Source organism: Cavia porcellus, unplaced genomic scaffold (assembly GCF_034190915.1).
Source record: "Cavia porcellus strain 051 isolate PalLab524CR breed Dunkin Hartley unplaced genomic scaffold, mCavPor4.1 scaffold_3, whole genome shotgun sequence".
Taxonomy (NCBI): domain Eukaryota; kingdom Metazoa; phylum Chordata; class Mammalia; order Rodentia; family Caviidae; genus Cavia; species Cavia porcellus.
In genome coordinates, this window is record NW_026947486.1 from 120,392,827 (window position 1) to 120,411,805 (window position 18,979).

General features: G+C 52.9%; 2 protein-coding genes across 3 annotated transcripts; one reads left to right on the forward strand and one right to left on the reverse strand.

Annotated features, from left to right (window-relative positions):
* Positions 1-270: 270 nt before the first annotated feature.
* Positions 271-7,261, forward strand: Opn1mw (opsin 1, medium wave sensitive). Of its 2 annotated transcripts, none has more exons than XM_063245533.1 (6): positions 271-421; positions 1,466-1,786; positions 2,927-3,095; positions 3,686-3,851; positions 4,635-4,874; positions 7,056-7,261. In XM_063245533.1, exons 1-6 carry the CDS (start codon positions 310-312, stop codon positions 7,164-7,166), a joined length of 1,119 nt encoding a protein of 372 aa, XP_063101603.1. In that variant the 5' UTR covers positions 271-309; the 3' UTR covers positions 7,167-7,261.
* A 229-nt stretch (positions 7,262-7,490) lies between these two features.
* Positions 7,491-16,721, reverse strand: Tex28 (testis expressed 28; the record flags this gene model as incomplete). Its single annotated transcript, XM_003462175.3, has 3 exons — positions 7,491-7,874; positions 8,212-8,347; positions 16,072-16,721. Coding segments are annotated over 3 exons (1,170 nt in total), but the record flags the coding sequence as incomplete, so codon positions are not given.
* Between the last annotated feature and the right edge of the window lie 2,258 nt (positions 16,722-18,979).

Consider the following 18,979-nt stretch of genomic DNA (forward strand, 5'->3'; position numbering starts at 1 on the left):
GCCAAAAAAAAGGGAGGAGGTGGATCCTGAGGCTGGGGCTGCCCTCCTCCAGCACTTCACCTGGAGGTTCCACCTGGCCCTGCCCAAGGGAACGTGAGCCAGGGCAGGTGGGCTCCAAATCGAGGCTCCGCAAATCCTTCTGAGCCGCCCGCTCTCGCTGTCTGGCCTGAGGGGAGGTCTAAGTCTGCACCCAATTAAAGGATCAGAGGGCGAAGAGTTTGGGAGCCTCTGAGGTGAGTGCCAGCTGATCTCACAGGGGTATAAAGCGCGGTGCCACCCGCAGCGTGCAGGGACAGGGCCTTTGCAGCCATGGCCCAGCGCTGGGGCCCCCATGCACTTTCGGGTGTACAGGCGCAGGATGCCTATGAGGACAGCACCCAGGCAAGCTTGTTCACCTACACCAACAGCAACAACACGCGAGGTGAGTGGGCGCTGGGCCACCACTGGCCAGCCCTTCCCAGGGAGCTACTGTAGCTATTGTCTTATGTATTTATTTTTCTTGGCTTTTTGAGTCAGAGTCTTGCTATGTAGCCCAAATGGCCACAAACTCATGGCGATCCTCCTGCCTCAGCCTTCAGAGTATGGGATGGCAGGTGTGCACCACTACACCTGGCCACATAGGTTCAGTTTATGAAATTTGGAAGGTTTATCTGTACAGGCTTTGAGAATTCATCCCCAAACAGTTTGATGACTTCCTCTGCACCCCCAAAGGCTGCCAAGCAACTTGGGGATCTGCTTGCCTTGGGCTTCCCAGAGTTGGAGCCTGAGGTGGGGGTGGGAGCTGGAGGCTGGGGTGGGCAAGACACATGCCTATGCGCTTCCTGGAAACCCTGCCAAGGCCTTGAGTGAGCTGTCCTCAAAGTTCCCTCTCCAAGTGACTGCCACGGTTGGTGGCCCCAGAACCCAGCGAAGCACACGTTCCTGTTCAGATGCCAGAGGACTGAAGGGCTGCGGTCTGCCCTGTGCTTCTCTGTCCCTGAACCGTGTTGCGCCTCACTGTGGACCAGCAGGGTTTGTGTTTGTGTCTCCTTCATCCCATGAGTCAGAATGGAGCCGTGTGTCATTAGCTGCTGTCACAACACAGATCTGTCCACACCCAAAACTGCTGCCCAGAACGTTTACCCTGAACCTATTATCTGGCTGAGCCACTTAGATTGTGTGATGAAGCCAGTGAGAATTTGTCCCTTACCAGTCCTTCTTGACAGAATCATGCCTCTGGGTGGCTTGGCTCTTGATATTCAGGGGTTTGAGTCTAAACACCCCACCACTGGACTGCAGTGGCAGCAGCAAGGCTCCACAGGGGTCCCGAGGGCCAGGCCTCCTCGGCCCCAGCTCTAGGGCTTCTGCATCTGGAAGCGGATGGCCAGGGTGAGGATGCAGGCGGGAGAGGCCTGGTGGGCAGAGGGTGGGGCGCAGGAAAGGTGGGATCAGAGCACCGCACAGGGGTTCTGTCCCCCTATCATAGGCCCCTTCGAAGGCCCCAACTACCACATCGCACCCAGGTGGGTGTACCACCTCACCAGCGCCTGGATGACCATCGTGGTCATCGCATCCATCTTTACCAACGGGCTTGTACTAGTGGCCACCATGCGCTTCAAGAAGCTGCGCCACCCACTGAACTGGATCCTGGTGAACCTGGCGGTGGCTGACCTAGCAGAAACAGTCATAGCCAGCACCATCAGTGTCGTGAACCAGGTCTACGGCTACTTCGTGCTGGGCCACCCTCTGTGTGTCGTGGAGGGCTACACCGTCTCCCTGTGTGGTAAGGTTGGCTGGGCAGCCCCACGTGAGTAGGAAAACCTGCACCCTTGGTTTGCCAGGGTCAAGATCACAGGGTGGGTAGGGGGGCCACAGGCATAAGGGTTGTTGTGTAGGCCTCCAACTGAGCACCACTTTATTTATTTTGGGGTTTTTTTGAGACGGGGTCTTGCTATGTAGGGCAGGCTGGCCTTGAACTTGTGGCGATTCTTCCACCTCAGCCTTCCAAGTGGTGAGTTTAGGATGTGCACCATCACACCCGGCTCCTCAAAATGAGTCTTTCACTGGCTCAGGAGTTGACCAGCCACCAAGTCTGCCCAAGTTTCTATGCCACAGTTATCCTTGGCCCTCCAGGAATGTTTCAAATGCAAACAATGAGATCTGTAGAGTCACAAGAGCAGCTGATTATTTTGAAAACCAGTTACCAAAGAAAGTATTGTTGTTGTTGTTGTTATAGTTTTTGAGACAGGGTCTTGCTATGCAGTCAAGACTGACCTTGAACTCACCCTGTAGTCCAGGCTGGCCTTGGACTTGTAGAGATCCTTCTGCCTCAGCCTCCTGAGTACTGGGATTACAGGTGTATACCACCACACTTGGCTCTCAGATTATTAATAATAAATAATTTTCTACAAAACAAGGCCTATCTCAAAAAAAAAATTTCAGGGGGCTAGGGATTTAGCTTAGTGGCACAAGTGCCTGCCTGGTAAACATAAGGTCTTAAGTTTGATCCCTGGTACAGGAAAAAAAAATTTTCCAAAACAACAAAAAAGAAAATCTCACTGTTAAAAGTATTTACTACTGGAAACATTAGTGACACTAGAAGTTTCAACGTAGTGAAGAAAGTGAGACTCTGAAAAGCTGCCATCTAGGAAGGGGCATGGGAATCACGCCTTCTGCAGGTGGCCCCGCGAAGGGAGCCAGGGACACTGGTGCACGCATCCCGCACGGAAGAAACCCAACGGCACCCGTCTCCTCACTCCTCTGCCTGCTCTGCTCCAGAGTGCCTGAGGCAGAGGGGGAGGAGGGACGAGGCCATCGGGGTCAGAGGTGAGGGCCAGGCCTGCTTGGGAAGCCGTCTGCTGGGAGAGGACCCCCTGGAATGCTGCCCACCACGGTGGGAGCATTCCCCCTCCGCTCGGGCTCCAAGGCCCTGCTCCTGTCCCCGCAGGCATCACGGGCCTCTGGTCCCTGGCCATCATCTCCTGGGAGAGGTGGCTGGTGGTGTGCAAGCCCTTTGGCAACGTGAGGTTTGACGCCAAGCTGGCCATAGTGGGCATCGTGTTCTCCTGGGTGTGGTCTGCCGTCTGGACGGCCCCGCCCATCTTCGGTTGGAGCAGGTAAGAGCGCCAGGGGCCGATGGAGAGCGCATGCGCGGTGTGTGGCTGTCGGGGTTCCGGCCTCCCGCAGCAGCGAATCCAGGTCACTGTCGGGCTGTTGTCTGTGGTGTGGAAGTGGTGTGACCGAGCGAGATGCAGCCTCACTTTGTCTTTGAAAGAAAACACCCAGGACGAAGAGAGCAGCGATAGCTGCATGGCAGACGCTGTTAAAGTGCCAAATGTCATAATGGTAGATTGTGTGTTACGTGTGTTTTACCAGTACAAAGCCAGGCGTGGTGGTGCACATGTGTGATCCCAGCATCCTGGGAGGCTGAGGCAGGAGGATCTCAAGTTTGAGCCCAGCCTGGGCAACTTAACAACTTAGTGAGAGCCTGTCTCAAATGGAAAATTACAAAAGGTCTGGGGCAGTAGCTCAGCATGAGGGTCCTAGGTTCCATCCCTATTTTGGGAAAGGGACAGAAAGAGACAGAGACCTAAAAATGAACAAAGACAACAAAAATCATACCCAGGGATTCTCTCTGAATGGTGAGAGACCCGGGGGGGGGGGGGCAGGCAGAGGTGGCAGCCACATGACACTATCTGCTCGGCAGATACTGGCCCTATGGCCTGAAGACATCCTGCGGCCCCGACGTGTTCAGCGGCACCTCATACCCGGGCGTACAGTCCTACATGATGGTGCTCATGGTCACCTGCTGCATCACCCCACTCAGCATCATCGTGCTGTGCTACCTGCACGTGTGGCTGGCCATCCGGGCGGTAAGGCTCAAAGAGGGCAGGAACCCCATGGGGGGCACCCTCAACCCCTCTGCAGCCCTCAGGGAGCCCCAAGGAATAAGGCTGAGGGGCTGCTGGCCCTTAAGTGACTCCTCATCCTGCCTCCAGCTGTACAGCCTGAGGGCCTGACCCAGTCCCCAGCCGTCACCTCCAGACATGCAGGGGCTGAGGCTGGGTCTCCTCCATGGCATTCACTGCCCTCCAGGTTAATCACGGGGACCTGGCTCATGATTGCCCAGTGGGGGCCGCAGCCAGCTGTCCCGAGCCAAGACCCACTTACTGGTGCTCAGGCACCTGGTTGCAGGCCTTCTGCACTCCACGTGGCTGGCTGCCCCAGGTCCCTGCCCTCAGGTGACCACCCCTGCCCCTGCCCGCAGAGCTGGAGCCCTGGTGTCCCACCAGGCCCCCTGCTAAGCGCTCCCTTAGCCAGAGCTGCCCCTCCCTGCTTCCTGCCGGGCCTATGCTGCTGCTTCCCATCCTTATGTTCTGTGGCTGCATGTGCATGTGTGCAAGTGCCCCACTGTGCAGCAACACCCCAGCGACCTGCTAAGAGCAGAGGAGCTGGGCAGGGGACACTGGCAAGAATCAAAGGCAGCAAACAGCTCCTCGGGTCTGGCTCTGAGGCCAAGGAGGGTCCCACTCTGACCGTGGGTGGAAGCCAGCTGTTCTAGTGGCCCCGTCACTCTCTTCATGCCCCCTCTGTGACTCGCAGTCCGAGCAGCAGAGCTGTGGACGTGTCCACATTTACTGGCCTGGCTCCTGCAGGTGGCGAAGCAACAGAAAGAGTCAGAATCCACGCAGAAGGCCGAGAAGGAGGTGACACGCATGGTGGTGGTGATGGTCCTAGCCTACTGCCTCTGCTGGGGGCCTTATGCCTTCTTCGCGTGCTTTGCCACTGCTAACCCTGGCTACTCGTTCCACCCTCTGGTGGCTGCTCTGCCCGCCTACTTTGCCAAAAGTGCCACCATCTACAACCCCATCATCTATGTCTTCATGAACCGGCAGGTGAGCAAACTCCAGACTTGCGCAGAACAGAGTGCAGAGCTCTCAGGGCTCCCGGGGGACACTCGCCAGGGTCCTGCCACCGCTAGCTGTTTGTGTCCGGCCTGCAGGGGTCCCTGGATACAAGCACTCTGCCCTGGAGGCTCCTCATGCTTACAGACCCCACTTTCTCCACCCTTTCCACTCACAAGCCCTAGTAGTCCTCTAGTTTGGCCCCTGGAAACATAGGCAGGCCCTCTGGGCCGCCCTCACCTTCAACTCGACAGCCTGCATGGACTCGCAGGTTACTTGAGGAGGATGTGCCAGAGGGCTGGGCTTCAGCAGCAAGCAGCCCTCCAGTCCTAAACCCTCCCAAGGTTATAAGAAGTTTCTCTGTCACATCTGTGAGTTGGGGTCTTCTTTGTAGTTCACACTGGCCTTGAACTCACTATGTAGCGCGCAGGCTGGTTTCAAACTCGCAGTGATTCTCCTGCCTCAGCCTCCCGAGTGCTGAAACAACAGGCACGCACCACCACACCCAATCTTCTCTGTTTTATTTGGTTTTGTGCTCAGGGTGGAGCTTGGGCGAGTGCTGCGCCTCTGGGCTGCACCTCACCTCGAAGCTGCCCCACGGCTCCGCCCTATCGAGGGCACAAAGCAGGCACCCTTTCTCTCCACTTCGGAGCAGTCTGCAGCCCGCCCTGTGCCTACACAACCGCTGCCTTCACCAGGGTCTTAGGGCTGACTGTGCCTTGTGAATGGGAACCACCCTGGGCACAGCCCCTCCAGATTAGCTTCCTCCCCCTCCGGAAGCCCCTCCAGAACACACGTCTGCACCCCTGGGCTCGGCAGGCTTCCCAAGGGGCCTCCGCCACTCCAGTGTCACCTCATCTCACTGAATGGGGAGGGAAGCTTCTAGTCCAGGCTTCTGCGAGGGTAGGGAATTGTCTTCCTGCTGTTTGTAATTGTAACCCAGACACAGAACCTGGCGCAGCAAGGGTGCTGGGTGAGGTTGATGCTGACTGAAGTCCTCAGCTGTCCCTGCCAGCCCTGTGGCCCCGTGTCCTGCCAGCTGTCCAGTCCTCGTTGACCCTGGCACTAGCACCGTGCCCTGTGGAGCGTTGGGGTGATGGGAGGGGCTGAAATACAAAAACACTGCTTTGCTCCGCTGCAGGTCTTAAAGCTCTGTGGTTGCTGATGTGAGACTCTCACAGTACTGATGTGAGACTCGGCTGTGAAAGGAACAGGCCTGGATGCTACCAAGGGTCACACACGAGTAGAACAGGCCCTGCTGGTGCAGGAAAGGGTGGTGGCTGCAGTGTCCTTATCTCGAGCCTACATCCTTGTTCCCTAAAATGTCTTCAAGTGCTGGGCATGGGGTACATACCTACAGCCTGCTACTTGGGAGGCTGAGTCAGGGTGGCAGTCGCCATGGCAATCAGTCTGCCTCAGCGTTCTAAGAGGGCCAGGGACAGAGCTCAGTGGTAGAGCACTTGCCTCAAATGAGGGAGGCCTGGGTTCAGGCTGGACCCCAGGATCGCCAGCACAAACAGATGGGATCAGAGCCTCTGAGCCTCCAGGCAGACCCCCGGCGCCACTCGGGAGGCCTGGACGGCAGAGATGGGAGTCCTGCAAGCCGGCTTGGTGCCAAGGGCCCTCAGCCATCCCTAAGCTTGGGGCAAGCCTTGGCACTCTGTGGCCCAAAGGCACACTACTCCTATCTCTGTCTTCTTCCCTCTGGGCCTGGGCCACAGTGTCCAGAGGTTGCTCTCCCCAGGACGGCAGGACCTCAGGTTTCGTGACACTGGGGCAGCAGTACTACGTCACCGAGCTCTGCCCTCAACGCTTGCTATTCTTTGAGATAAGATCTTGCTAAATTTTCCAGACTGGCCCTGAACTTGGAATTTTCCCATCTCAGCCTTCCAGCGTCATCTTAAAAAATACTATGTCCACACAAGGACACACTCGCAGGTTCCAGTGGCTGTGGACTCGAACATAGCTTTTGGGGAACACAACTGAACCCCCAGCAACTACCATCAACTGCTGAACTCAGTGACATGAGCGACTAGCCTGTGTGCACGGAGCGACCTGACCCCCTCGCTCACCCTACAGACAGAGAAGTGGGAGTGGGGGTCGGAAAGGCATTAAGTCACCAGGTGGCCTGGACCTGCCTACTGTGCTGAGTGACATTTTCTGTCCTTCCAGTTTCGAAACTGCATCTTGCAGCTTTTTGGAAAGAAGGTTGAGGACAGCTCCGAACTCTCCAGCACCTCCAGGACAGAGGCCTCCTCCGTGTCTTCCGTGTCCCCTGCATGAAGGCTGCCCTCACCCACCCACCCACCCCAGCTCCGGCCCCCTCTCCCCCTCTCTTCCCATCCCTGTGAAATAAATGGAATTTCTCTTTGCCAGAACCAACCATGTTATGGGCTGCCGCCGCCCGGGGCCCTGAGCCGCTGTGCCCCAGCTCGGGTCTGGAGAAGGGGCAAGGGAAGCAGACAGCAGTGAGAATGGCCTTTAATCTCCCGTGCCTGCCTCTCCAGGAGGCACTGCGGAAGGAAGTGGAGAAGGAAGTGGAGGTGCGAGGCGGGCGGGGGTCTGCTGGTGAGGGCTGGGAACGAATGGGGGGGGACAACTCAGGACTCAGGTGGTGGGTGGCCCTCCATCCTTGTGAGGTCCTCCTGGCGAAGGCCTGGAATTCTTGGCATCTGGTCTCCACCTGGAAGGGATCCACACCTGCCAGTCTGTGGTAGCAATGACGTGTCGCTTCTGCCAGGTCAGGGCCCCGAGCACAAGCAGAGTGAGCACCGTGCACATACGCAGGCGCCTGCTAGCCCAGGGCAGGGGGCAGGAGCATATGGTAGACACGCACGCCAGGGTGGCACAGGCGAGGACCAGCAGCAGGCTCATGAACTGGAGCAGAAGCTCCCCGGGGCGGCTCCGGAGCCGTGCTGTCACCTCCACCTGGGCGGTTTGCTGCAGGGCCTCCAGCTTGGCCAGCCGGCTCTTGAAAACCTCCATGACCTCCTGTAGGCAGCAAAAACACATGCACGTGCCCTCCTATGTCAGGACAGAGCCTGCCTAGTGCAGCAGGAACTGAGAGACAGTGGGCAGGGGCCAATCAAGGGCAGGAGGAGGAGACAGGGATCCAAAGAGGGTACAGAGCAGGAGGCCAGGGCGAGGCCCTCCCTGCACCAGCAGTACCAGTGTCCCCTCCAGGGGTGACAGTTCCCACCCCAGCTCTTCAGGCCATAGGCTCTGCCCTCCCACAGCAGCCACACTAGCAGGCAGTGGCCTGGGCAGAGAAGGACCCCGTGACAGCAAAGCTTCGGGCCTGGGAGGCCGTGGGGAGGGGCCCTCTCACCCATATTTCCTTGGCCCACTCGTAGGACAGGTAGGCCATCTTCTCTTCCGTGCAGGCCAGGCCCTGCTGGAAGTGGTAAATCTCATCACGATGCCTCTGCAGGTGGCTGTCTACCTGTTCCACCACCAGTGTGCGTCTTGGGAGCAAGAGAGACAGGAGCACGCTCAGGCCCTAGGGCTGCTCCTGGGCTCGCAGTGGCCCCACCCCCAGCCCCCTTCTCAATTGGGCTCCATCAGAGAGGCCACCTCCTGTCACAAGCACACTGGCTGCTCTGTCTTCCATGTAAGGTCTCTCTAGTGACTGTCCTGCAGAGCTTAACTTGCACACCACAGGTGCCCCCCAAAATGCAGAGCTCCTGGGCCCAGCGTTTCTTCCATGGAAGACAACACAGTGCGTGATGCCACTGGCATGCAATGTCTGGAACTGAGACGGGCAGATTCGAGGCAAAGGTGGGGCTAGGGAAGGGCCAAGAGTGAGTGCTACTGCTCTCAGGGTTCTTTGGGGTGCGACAAGACAGTAAGGGTGACTGAACGACTTTGGGAATTCACTAAAACCTACTGGATTGTACCTTCAAATGGATGAGATTGATAGGGCACAAATTATATTTAATACAGCTATCATTTAAACAAAACCAAAAACTGGGTTGTAGTAATGGGTGCTCAACTCAGTATGTTTAATAAAAACCACTGAAATGCAATTAACATAGTGTATTTTATGACATGCAAATTGTTTCTCAGTAGAGATGTTAGAAAAACACAAGTAAAACACCACTTGTTGTGTCTATAAACACTGAGTATCCAAAGGATGAAAACATGCATGGACAAGGTAAGCAAATGAAGCCAGATGTGGCGGCACACCCCTGTCATTTCAGCACTTAGGAGGCTGTGGCAGAAGGATCGCATCAAGTTCTAGGCCAGCCTGAACTACATAGGGAAACCCTGTCTCAAAAAACAAACAAGCAGGGGCTGGGGATTTAGCTCAGCGGCGTAAGCGCCTGCCTTGCAAGCAGGCGGTCCTGAGTTAGATCCCCGGTACCGATAAAAAGGAAAACGAAAAAAAAAGAAAAAACAAACAAACAAACAGGGCCAGGGGTTCAGCTCAGTGGCATAAGCACCTGCCTTGCCATGAGTTTGATCCCCGGTACCAAACAAACAAATAAGCAAATGAGGCCAGTGAAGCTAGTAGATAAGGGTTGGGGGGGGGGCAGAGCTTGAGTCTGTGGAAGTTTTCTTTCATTTCTTTCTTTTGGAGGCTCTAAGGGTTGAACGCAGGCTTTCATGCATGCGTGGCAAGTGTTGTGCAAAGAGATGGGCAAGCAAGGACTGCTATCAGGCCCACCCCAAGGACCTGCCAAACTCCCACATGGAGACGCTCAGCTCACTTGCTGGAAGCCAAGCTGTTGGAAGCTGGTCACAGTACACGGGATCTGAAAGGGCCCTAAAGGCTCAATTGTGGAGGATTGATCCCTGAAGCAGCAGTGCTCAGAGGGGGCTCAGAGGTGCTGGGTGGATGAGGCAGGGATTTAGGGTGCCATCAGGAGAGGTGGGAGGAGCCTCCTGGGAGGAAGTAGGTAACTCCAGGTTGTGCCCCAAAGTTTCTGCCTCACCACAAGCCCAAAGGCAGTGGGGCCCACAGACGACGTGAAGCCTCTGAACCTGGGGCCACAAGCAAACTTACTCCCTTTGAGCAGACTGTCATGGTAACGGCCAGCTGACTAGCATGGCAGCTCCCGACGGTACACTGCAAGGACCATTCCACTAGGCTGGGCCCCAGGTCCCAGGGGAGAAGAGCTAGTGACAAGTGGGCTAAAGTTGCACATCAGAGAATCACGGCATCGTGCCAGCCCCCAAAATACATTCCTCAATGCCATCATTCATTCCAGATACTCAGGATATGAATTATGATGAAGCATGTATTTATGAATCTTACCAGCATGAACATGAGGTCAATTAACAGTAGCATCATCATGAGATTTATAAGAATGCAAAAATAGGTGCTTGAAATGAAAGATATTAATAAACAATTTAGTCATTTTAATTTTCTTTTTGGTACCAGAAATCAAACTCAAGACCTTGCACTTGCCAGGCAGATGCTGGGCCACTGAGCTCTATCCCCAGCCCCCAGTCTTCTTAATTTCTAACTGCTCATGTTTGCAGTGCATGCTGCAAAGACATTCAAGTTGGGGAGTCAGAACCTGTACAAAACAAGTCTCAACACATCTTCGCTGTCGGTGCCTCCCTCCGTTCCTCCCTGCCCTGCCAAACACACGGTTTCTCCTGAAGACATCCCTCTGGCCTGCCCTCCTGTGTCCCTCCCTCCCTCTCCCAGCCTCCCTGTCTCCTGTGCTAGCCCAGTCTCCTGTCCTCGGGCAGCAGAAGCCTGCCCACCATGCACTAGCCTTTCCCATGCGCTCCTGCTGTCGTAAAAGGAAACAGCAACCCAAGAACATGCTCTTACACATACACAACGACCAGGCAGCCAAAGCCCTCCCAAGACACTACAGTCACTATCAAGACCTCCCTTTCTCTCATGCAAACCACTTCTTTTCAGACCATTTTCTGGACCACTCTGAGAAGTGGCTCTTAACAAGCTTAGCAGGACCCACAGGCCCGCACCTGGAGTGGACTCTGATACAGGGCTCAAGCCCCCCTGGCTTGCTGGGTGCCAGGTCACTCGGCAGGCAGGAGGGCCACAGCCAAAGGTGGGAGACCCCCACACAGCAGTCTCCCCTAGGAGCAGATGTTAGCATGTGTACACAGGGCAGCAGGTGGACAGCTTCCAATACAGTCAGGCAGGTCCTGCACCACGGGAGGCAGTGTGTGCTGAGCTGGAGCAAGCAACAACGTGGGCGCAGATGGAGGTGGAGGGGGAGCAGGAGGCCAGCCATGCAGAGTGGACCTGTGCAGCCCTTTGGAGGAACTGTGCTGATTCCACAAGGCCGACTCCGTCTGGCACAGTGTGGACACTGGAAGTCCCCAAGGAGACTGGTGGGAGGGGAGGGCAGGAGCCACTTCTGTGGCCAGGGACAGCTGGCCAGGGCCAGTAGGAAACAGCCTTCCCCAGTGTGAGGGATCCAAGGGAAGGACCACACATCCAGGGAGGCTGAGACGCCAAGAGGAGACTGGTGTTACAGTACAGGGGCTCCCAGCAGGTTCTGGGGTTGCGTCACTGTGGGTTGATGCATCTTCCTTGGCACTTGCCTGGACAAGTTAGAGAACCTGTTTGTGCCAGGCTGCAGCTGAGAGTAATAATCATACTGAATGCCACCGCCCTGTCAGGTGTGCTTCAGGTATTGTATGACATGGTATGTGTATAGCCCTGGTATGTTGCCCGCAAGATGGAAATCCTTGCTGGGGACATGGCTGTGCCAAAGATCTGAATGCATAAGAGAGACTAAAGAGCAAGCAGGTGAGTGATGTGTGAGTCTTGGAAGGGTAGAAGAGGGGGCGGGCCAGAGGAGGGCAGAGATGAAGACAGGGAACAGTGGACAGCACACGGTGCAAGTCAGGCCATGAGGAATCTGAAGTGCTGAGCAGTGCCCTTCCCCTCAGGCCCACCTGGTTCTGGATGGTCTCTCCTGGTTGTACCATGGACCCCTACTTTGTCCATTCAGAGGGTCCATGGCACTTGGCGAAAGCCCAGCACTACCATCTGGGAGTCCCTACCCCCTTAATGGCAGTCATAAAGATTCTCGCCACTGGCTGCTGCCTGCTGTGCTTCCTGCCCCAGGGTTTCAGTCACTGTCCCATCACTGGGACAGAATACTCAGTACCCATAATTTAAAGCAGCTCCTTTTTGGCTCATGTTTTGGGGTGATTTAGTCCATGGTCAGCTGGCTCCAAGGCAGAAACTGCATGAAAGAAGAGCTTTGTGGAGGAGAGCTGCTCACTCCATGGCAGCCAGGAAGCAGAAGGAGCAGGGAAGGTGAGGGACAAGAATCCATCCTTCCAGGTCACAATCCAGTGACTCTCTTTCTTCAACCAGACCCTCCCCCAAACACACGAAACTTTGGGGGGATATTTCAGATCTAAACCACAATACCTCTAACCTCCCCAGTCGTGCTAAGAAAGATTCAGTGGCTGAACCAGCCATCTGACATGAGCCCATATTGTAACCTGTGCCTGGAAGGAGAGGAATGAGAAAGTGGGCCAAAGCAAGGTTTAAAAAGCTAATGGGCAAGGATGTCCAAAGGTGAAAAAGACATCTAAGGGCCAGGGATACAGCTCAGCAGCATAAGGGCCTGCCTGGCAAGAGCAAGGTCTTGAGTTTGAATCTCAGTACAAAAAACAAGACATCTGAACTGAAGAAACAAAGCAAGGCCAGGATGAGAGCAGAGAAAATCACATCAAGGCCATCACATCAAAACTGCTGCCTGCCTAAGAGAAAGGGTACAACAAGGAACCAGAAGACAGTAAGACTGGTTCTGCCGAAAGAGGGAATATAGGAAGGATGGGAGCAGCCTTTTCAGCCAAACTGAGGAAAGCCAGAAAGGGTGCTTTTCAGTTGGGTATGGGGCTGAGGCAGCAGGCTAGCTGGTAAGTTCGAGGCCAGCCTGAGCTACACAGCTGTTATGGTTTCGGTTAGGATGCCCCCCAAAGCTTCATGTAATCATGGGCGCGGCTGAATCTAGTGTTTGTGATTGGTTTGTTGTCTAGTGCTGGGATTGGTGATATGAGTGCTGCACCCACTCAGGGGTAGAGCCGACATACATTGTAACAGTGGGAAGGAGGAGTGCTTCCCCTCCTTTTTTGCCCTTTCCCTCTTGCTGCTTGCAGCCACCATGAACAGTTGCCTCTCAGGCATAGCACCCTGCCTTGGAGCCAGATGAGTATGGACTGAGACCTTGAAAAATTAAATAAACCTTCTCTTCCCTAATTTTGGGCATCAGGCATTTTGTGTCAGCAACGAGAAAAGTAACCAAGATATCAGTGTACGGTAATTTCATGCTTCCAAGGGCAGCCTGGAATACATAGCGAGACTCAGTCTCAAAAACCAGAAACAAAACAAATCAAACCCAAAGAAAGATTGTGTGTTGGCTTGCTCTGAGAGCAGGTCAGTGGTCAAAGACGTGGCAGAAAGGAGAACTTCGTAAATGTTACATAGCTATGTCTTCTGGTACTGCTCCTAAGTTCACCTAATCATGTTTGAGGCAAAAGTATAAATTAGGAAAGTGCCTTGCGGTAGGTTTAAAAACAGGACGAAAAAGTAAAATGTAAACTAGCAGGGTGGTGAGCGGCAGCAATACAATTATCTCTGAGACTCAAACAATAACAACTTGGAGAAGAAAAACAAGAGAAGTAGATCCTCAGGAATCAGAAAGGAACTGACAGAGAAAATTAAAAGCTACAGAGAAGCTGAAGAGATGGACCACAGCGCCGAGAAAGGAATGAGGAGACTGGACTTCCTCCCTGGCCTGTCTCCACGGCATGTCACAGTCAACATCCCAGATGTCCAACACAGGGACAGAATCCTAAGCATTTCTAGCGAAAAGCAAAGATCTCTCATAAAGGTAAAGCCATGAGAATGACAGCAGCCTTCCCAAGACTAACCTAAAGGCCGGCAGGGCTGCAAGCCCCAAATGACAACTTCCAACCCCAATTTATACATCCTGCTAAAGTGTCCTCAAAATGGATGGAGAAATGAAGCTTTCTATGACAAGGAAAGCCTCAAGAACTCATGACCCCCAGACCAACACTACAAAAAAACTCTCAAGGGTGTCTGCCCCAGAAAGAGGCACTAAAACCAACAATGGCAGTCAGTCAAACAAGATGGATATACTTGGCAGAGTCTGAAATTAAGCAGAAGGGGAAAAATAAAATTAGCAACAGGAAAATCATGTAATAACAAGAATAAGTCAGTACCTTTCAGGAATAACTCTGAACATGAATGGTCTCATTTCCCCAATGAAGACACATACTTGCTTAAAATGTAAGAGTGTTTCCCCGTGAAAAGACTTGGGAAAAATAAAAATGAAAGCACTCACAATGAGACACTTTTTTACACCCTCTTCCACTAAAGAGAGAGACAGGGACAGACAGAGAGACAGAGAGAGAACAGTAAGGAGTCAGTGATAGAGCAGAGCCTGGATAGGGACGCTGATTTGAATGAGCCCATGTGCAGTCTCAGAGAAACACAGAGGACATGTTGGCAGGCCACGAGCAGCTCCCAGGGACATGTCAGTAGCTCACAGAGCCCACCATTTCACTCCCTCAAAAGCCGGCCAAGAAGTGATATTTTAAAAAGCCTCAGCCTGCAAGGGCCCTCTCAGAGTTTAGCAATAAACCTGCTCGGACTGTTGGAGTAAGAGTTCCCTTCTTTTCTGCTCAATCAGAAGACAGGAGGACTGCAAGTTCCAGCCCAGCCAAAGCAGCTGGGATCTTGTTTCAATTAACAAGAGGTGAAGAGAAGGAAGGGGAGAGAAAAGGGCAGGGCGGGGCTAGTAGAACGGTAACTGACACAGCCCACGGGAGGCGGCTTGGCTGTGCCTTGGAATGGTACACCAAGAGCCACCAAAGGCCACAGCAAGTCCAACTCCAGGAGGAGAGCCCAAGGATCCCACACATGTACACTAGGCAGCCAGCCAGAGAACAGCTGTTCCGGTTTCAGAGAGGGGTCCTGGGAACCCAGTGACAAGAGGTGGTCACTAGCCTTGGCTCCACCCTTCTCTCCCAGCCTCTGGCTGCCAGGTGGTGAGCAGCTCACTCCCAAAGCGCCAGTGCTCCCCTGTGCCACATCCTCCCTGCCTTGGAGACCCCCACCCCACCTCACCGACTTTGGACTGAGCCCTCCAAAAACTGCAAGCTCCAATAAACCTCTTCTGGAAGTCGCAGGTGAGGACTCTGTCTCAGTGAAGGGAAGGTTGCCAATACACAGCCCCATGCCTGACGACGCGGGCCAGAGAAAATGCGGGAGTGCTCGGCCACGGAAAGGAGGAAGGTTTGCTGCAACCCAGAACACGCCCGCCCGCCTGCCCGGCAGACCTGCGGGCTCTCGTAGGTAGGTCTGAGAGAGGCAAAGCCACAGAGAAAGGAAGGGCGAGGCTACATAGGGCCAAGCACAGGAGGGAATGAGCCGCGCAAAGGGTGAGAGCTCTCCTGTGGTGATAAAAACGTTCGACAGCTGGTTAGACGTGAGTCACACCGCAATGCGATTTCACGATACGCTTCACTATCGTTTCAAACGTTGTGTGAATTCGATCTGAATTTTTTTTTGTCTTTTTTGTTTTTATCAGTACCAGGGATCGAACTCACGACTGCCTGCTTGCAAGGCAGGCGCTTATGCCGCTGAGCTAAATCCCCAGCCCCTCGATCTGAATTTTTAAAAAAGGAAGAACGTGCATAAATTTGCTCAATGCAGTTGGTGCCACTCCTAACCCTGACCTAAGCTGGGTGAAAGCCACCTACATCTGGCACCTCAGCCTAGACAGACTTTCTTTCCCCCAAAGAAGGCTCTTTATTATGCAGCTGACTTGTTTCTCATGTCAGCGCCCTGAAACCTGACAGCCATCCTAAACCCCAAGGGTCAATGCCACCATCCTATGAATAAGATCTGCCCTTCCTGCACATCTTCGCCTGAGATTCAAGAGATCCCAGCACATAGCTCCCCCACTTGGGCAAGTCCCCAAGGTCACCCTCCCACCCCGGCCTCGGGTGTGACAGATCTCTTCTGCATTTCCATCTCACGTCCCCACCATGTCTCCCTTACGCAGGCACTCCAGCCTAATGTCCCATTGCCTGACCCTGCGTCCACCATGCTGCTGAAGCTATCTGGCCTGCGAAGGATGAGGCTACGCCTCCTGTTCCAGCCCTCCAACTATAGGCAGGTCCCCAGGGCAAGAGCAGAGGAAGGAGCTTGGCTCACCTGCACCTCTGCTCCTGGAGGGACTCCAGAAACACAGGCAGGTCCATCAGATACCTGTCTTGGAGGTCCTGGTAGGGCCCCTGCAGGCCCAAGCATGAGCTCCTGACCTCCTCAGCCTCGTGCAGCAGGAGCTCTTGCTGCCGCCCTGGGCTGGAGGGGCAAGTCTTGGGTGTGCAGGCTCCAGCAGTGCTGGGCTCACTGGGCTGGTCATCCTTGTCTGAGCCACCTTCTGCCTGGGGTGCCGGACCAGTGGGCCTATGTCCCTCTAGTTCCTGGAGCTGCTGGCAGCACTGGCGGAGCCTGCACTCAATGTGCGAGATGATAGCCGAGGTGCGCTGGTTCACTCTCTCGAAGGCCCGCCGGATGTGGGCGGCCTGATGACGGTCAGCACTGGCCACCAGCTTGAGGTAGCTCATTATGTTCTCATCCCGGCTGGCCCTCTCCACTCGCAGCTGCTCGGACAGGTAGCAGATGCGGTGCCTGATGCCTTCTTGCAAGTTTCGGGTGACCTCTCTGTCAGACAGGTGGGAGTGGCCAGAGTGGCTGCTGGGCCCACCCCCACCGTCGCTGGATGATAGGGACCTACAGGAAGGCGTGCTAGAAGGAAGGCTCCTCCTGGGGTCCTTGGTGTATTCTTTCTGCAGCAGAAATCAAGGAATCACAAAAGGGTGCTTCTGGGTTGGGGATTTAGCTCGGTGGCATAAGCATCTGCCTGGCAAGCACGAAATTGTAAGTTCAATCCCTGCTACCAATAAATAAATAAATAAAGACGCTTCTCTGTGGAAAGACAGGTGTGTGTGGGGACCCTTCCCTCCCCCGTTCTGGCGCCTGACCACCTCGCAGGCAAATCCCCCCTCTGCATCCATCCATCAGCCTCAGGCTTCTGCCCCACATTATCTTCCAAGAATTACCTGGCGTGAGTCTCACTCATAAGGAACGGTTCTTGTGAAGTACCAATAGACTCATTCCCATGAAGTCACACAGCTTGCACACTGCTACTTCCAGGGAGACAGGAGGGATGGCCAGAGATTTGCAACCTCATGGGTTCACGGTTCATGTGATCATTCATTCCACACCTGAGCTCCCGAGGGCTGAGCATGTGCTGCAGACAGGCACACTCCCCATTTTCACAGAACTCACCGCAGTGGGGAGAGAGTCTCTATCTTAACTGGTCTTCAACATGCAGCACAAATATAACAGAAACACGTGAAAGCAAGTCAACAAGATCCCTCCAAAAATCGCTTAGCCCCCCCCAAAGGCCAATCTCATGGCAACTGAAGCAGAGGAAGTAACACACAAAGATCTCAAAAAATAAATGGGCAAAATGTTTGAAGAGCTCAAAGAAGAAACACATAGGCCATTTCATAAGATTTTTAGTGACCTAAAAGAAGACTTTATGCTAATGTTCAAAGACCCTAGGGGAAATACAAACTAATTGAGTTAACATAATACAATGTATGGATGACCAGTTTGGTAAAGAATTAGGAATTATTTTAAAAAGCATATTATAAGATATGAAAAATACAATAGAAAATATGGCTAGCAGATTCAACCAATATGAGGATAGTGTCAGAAACTGATGACAAAGCAGGTAACACCCTAAAAATGACAAGAAAATATGCAAGCTGCAACCAACAGCTTCCAGATAAGTAAACAAGAAAACAAGATTGGGTTGGGGATACAGCTCAATGGCATAAGCACCTGCCTGGCAAGCTCGAGGTCGTGAGCTCGATCCCCAGTACCAAAAAACAAAAAACAAAAAAGAAAGAAAGAAAGAAAAGAAAACAGGATTATAGGAATAAAAGCAAAATGGTAAGACTCAAAAGGTATAAAATATTCATTCATTGAAATCATAGCAGAAAATTATCCAAATCCAGCGAAAGAATTCAATATTTGAGTTCAAGAGGCATACAGAACACCAAATAGCTACAGCCAGAAAAGAACCTCTCCACAACACAATATAATCAAAAATTCAGAAATTCAACAAAAGGAGAGAATACTGAAAGCTATTAAGGAAAAGCAGCAAATGACTTATAAAAGCAAGTCTTATTAGAATTACAATGAAGCTCTCAGCACAAACTTTAAAGACCAGGAAAACATGCGACAAAGTTTTTCAAGCCCTAAAAGAAATGATTGTCAATTCACAATCCTATATCCTGAAAATCCACGTTTAAGAACTGACAAAGAACTAAACACTTTCCATGACAAAGAAACCCTAAAAAAAAACATGACCACTAAACCAGCGAAAATACTCAAGGGAATCCTAGACAGTCAAGGAGGCCATCAGCACCAAAGGGCCCAAAGGAAATTACACATCTAACTGGGGAGTAGGTAAAAAAAAAAGGTGGAAAAAAAAAACCCAAAGGAATCAGCACTGAAAAAATAATGCAGTGACAGGATTCACTAAACAACTTACAATAGTAACTCTCAATGTCAACAGTTCTCAGTCCCCAGTCAAAAGACAGACTGGCTGATTGGATCAAAAAAGCTAAACACAACCATATATTGTATTGCCTACACAAAAAACAATGAAAGCACAACATGCCGGAACCTACAGGACACAATGAAAGCAGTTCTAAGAGGAAAGGTTATAGCTGTGAGTGCACACATAAAAACAGCAATTTGAGCCATGTCAAATAACCTAAAGATGCATCTTAATGTCCTAGGAAAACAAGAGCAATCCAAATCTGAAATTAGTATCAGGGAAGAAATTACAAAGATGACAGAGAAAATTAATAAAATTGAGACTAAAAAAAAAACCTACAAAGGACTGATGAATCAAAGAGTTGTTAAGTATGATGGCCCACAACTATAATCCCAGCACTAAAGAGGCTGAAGCAGGAGAATTGCCATGAGTTCAAAGCCAGCCTGGGTTACATAATGATGCCCTGTTTTAAAAAAAAAAGAC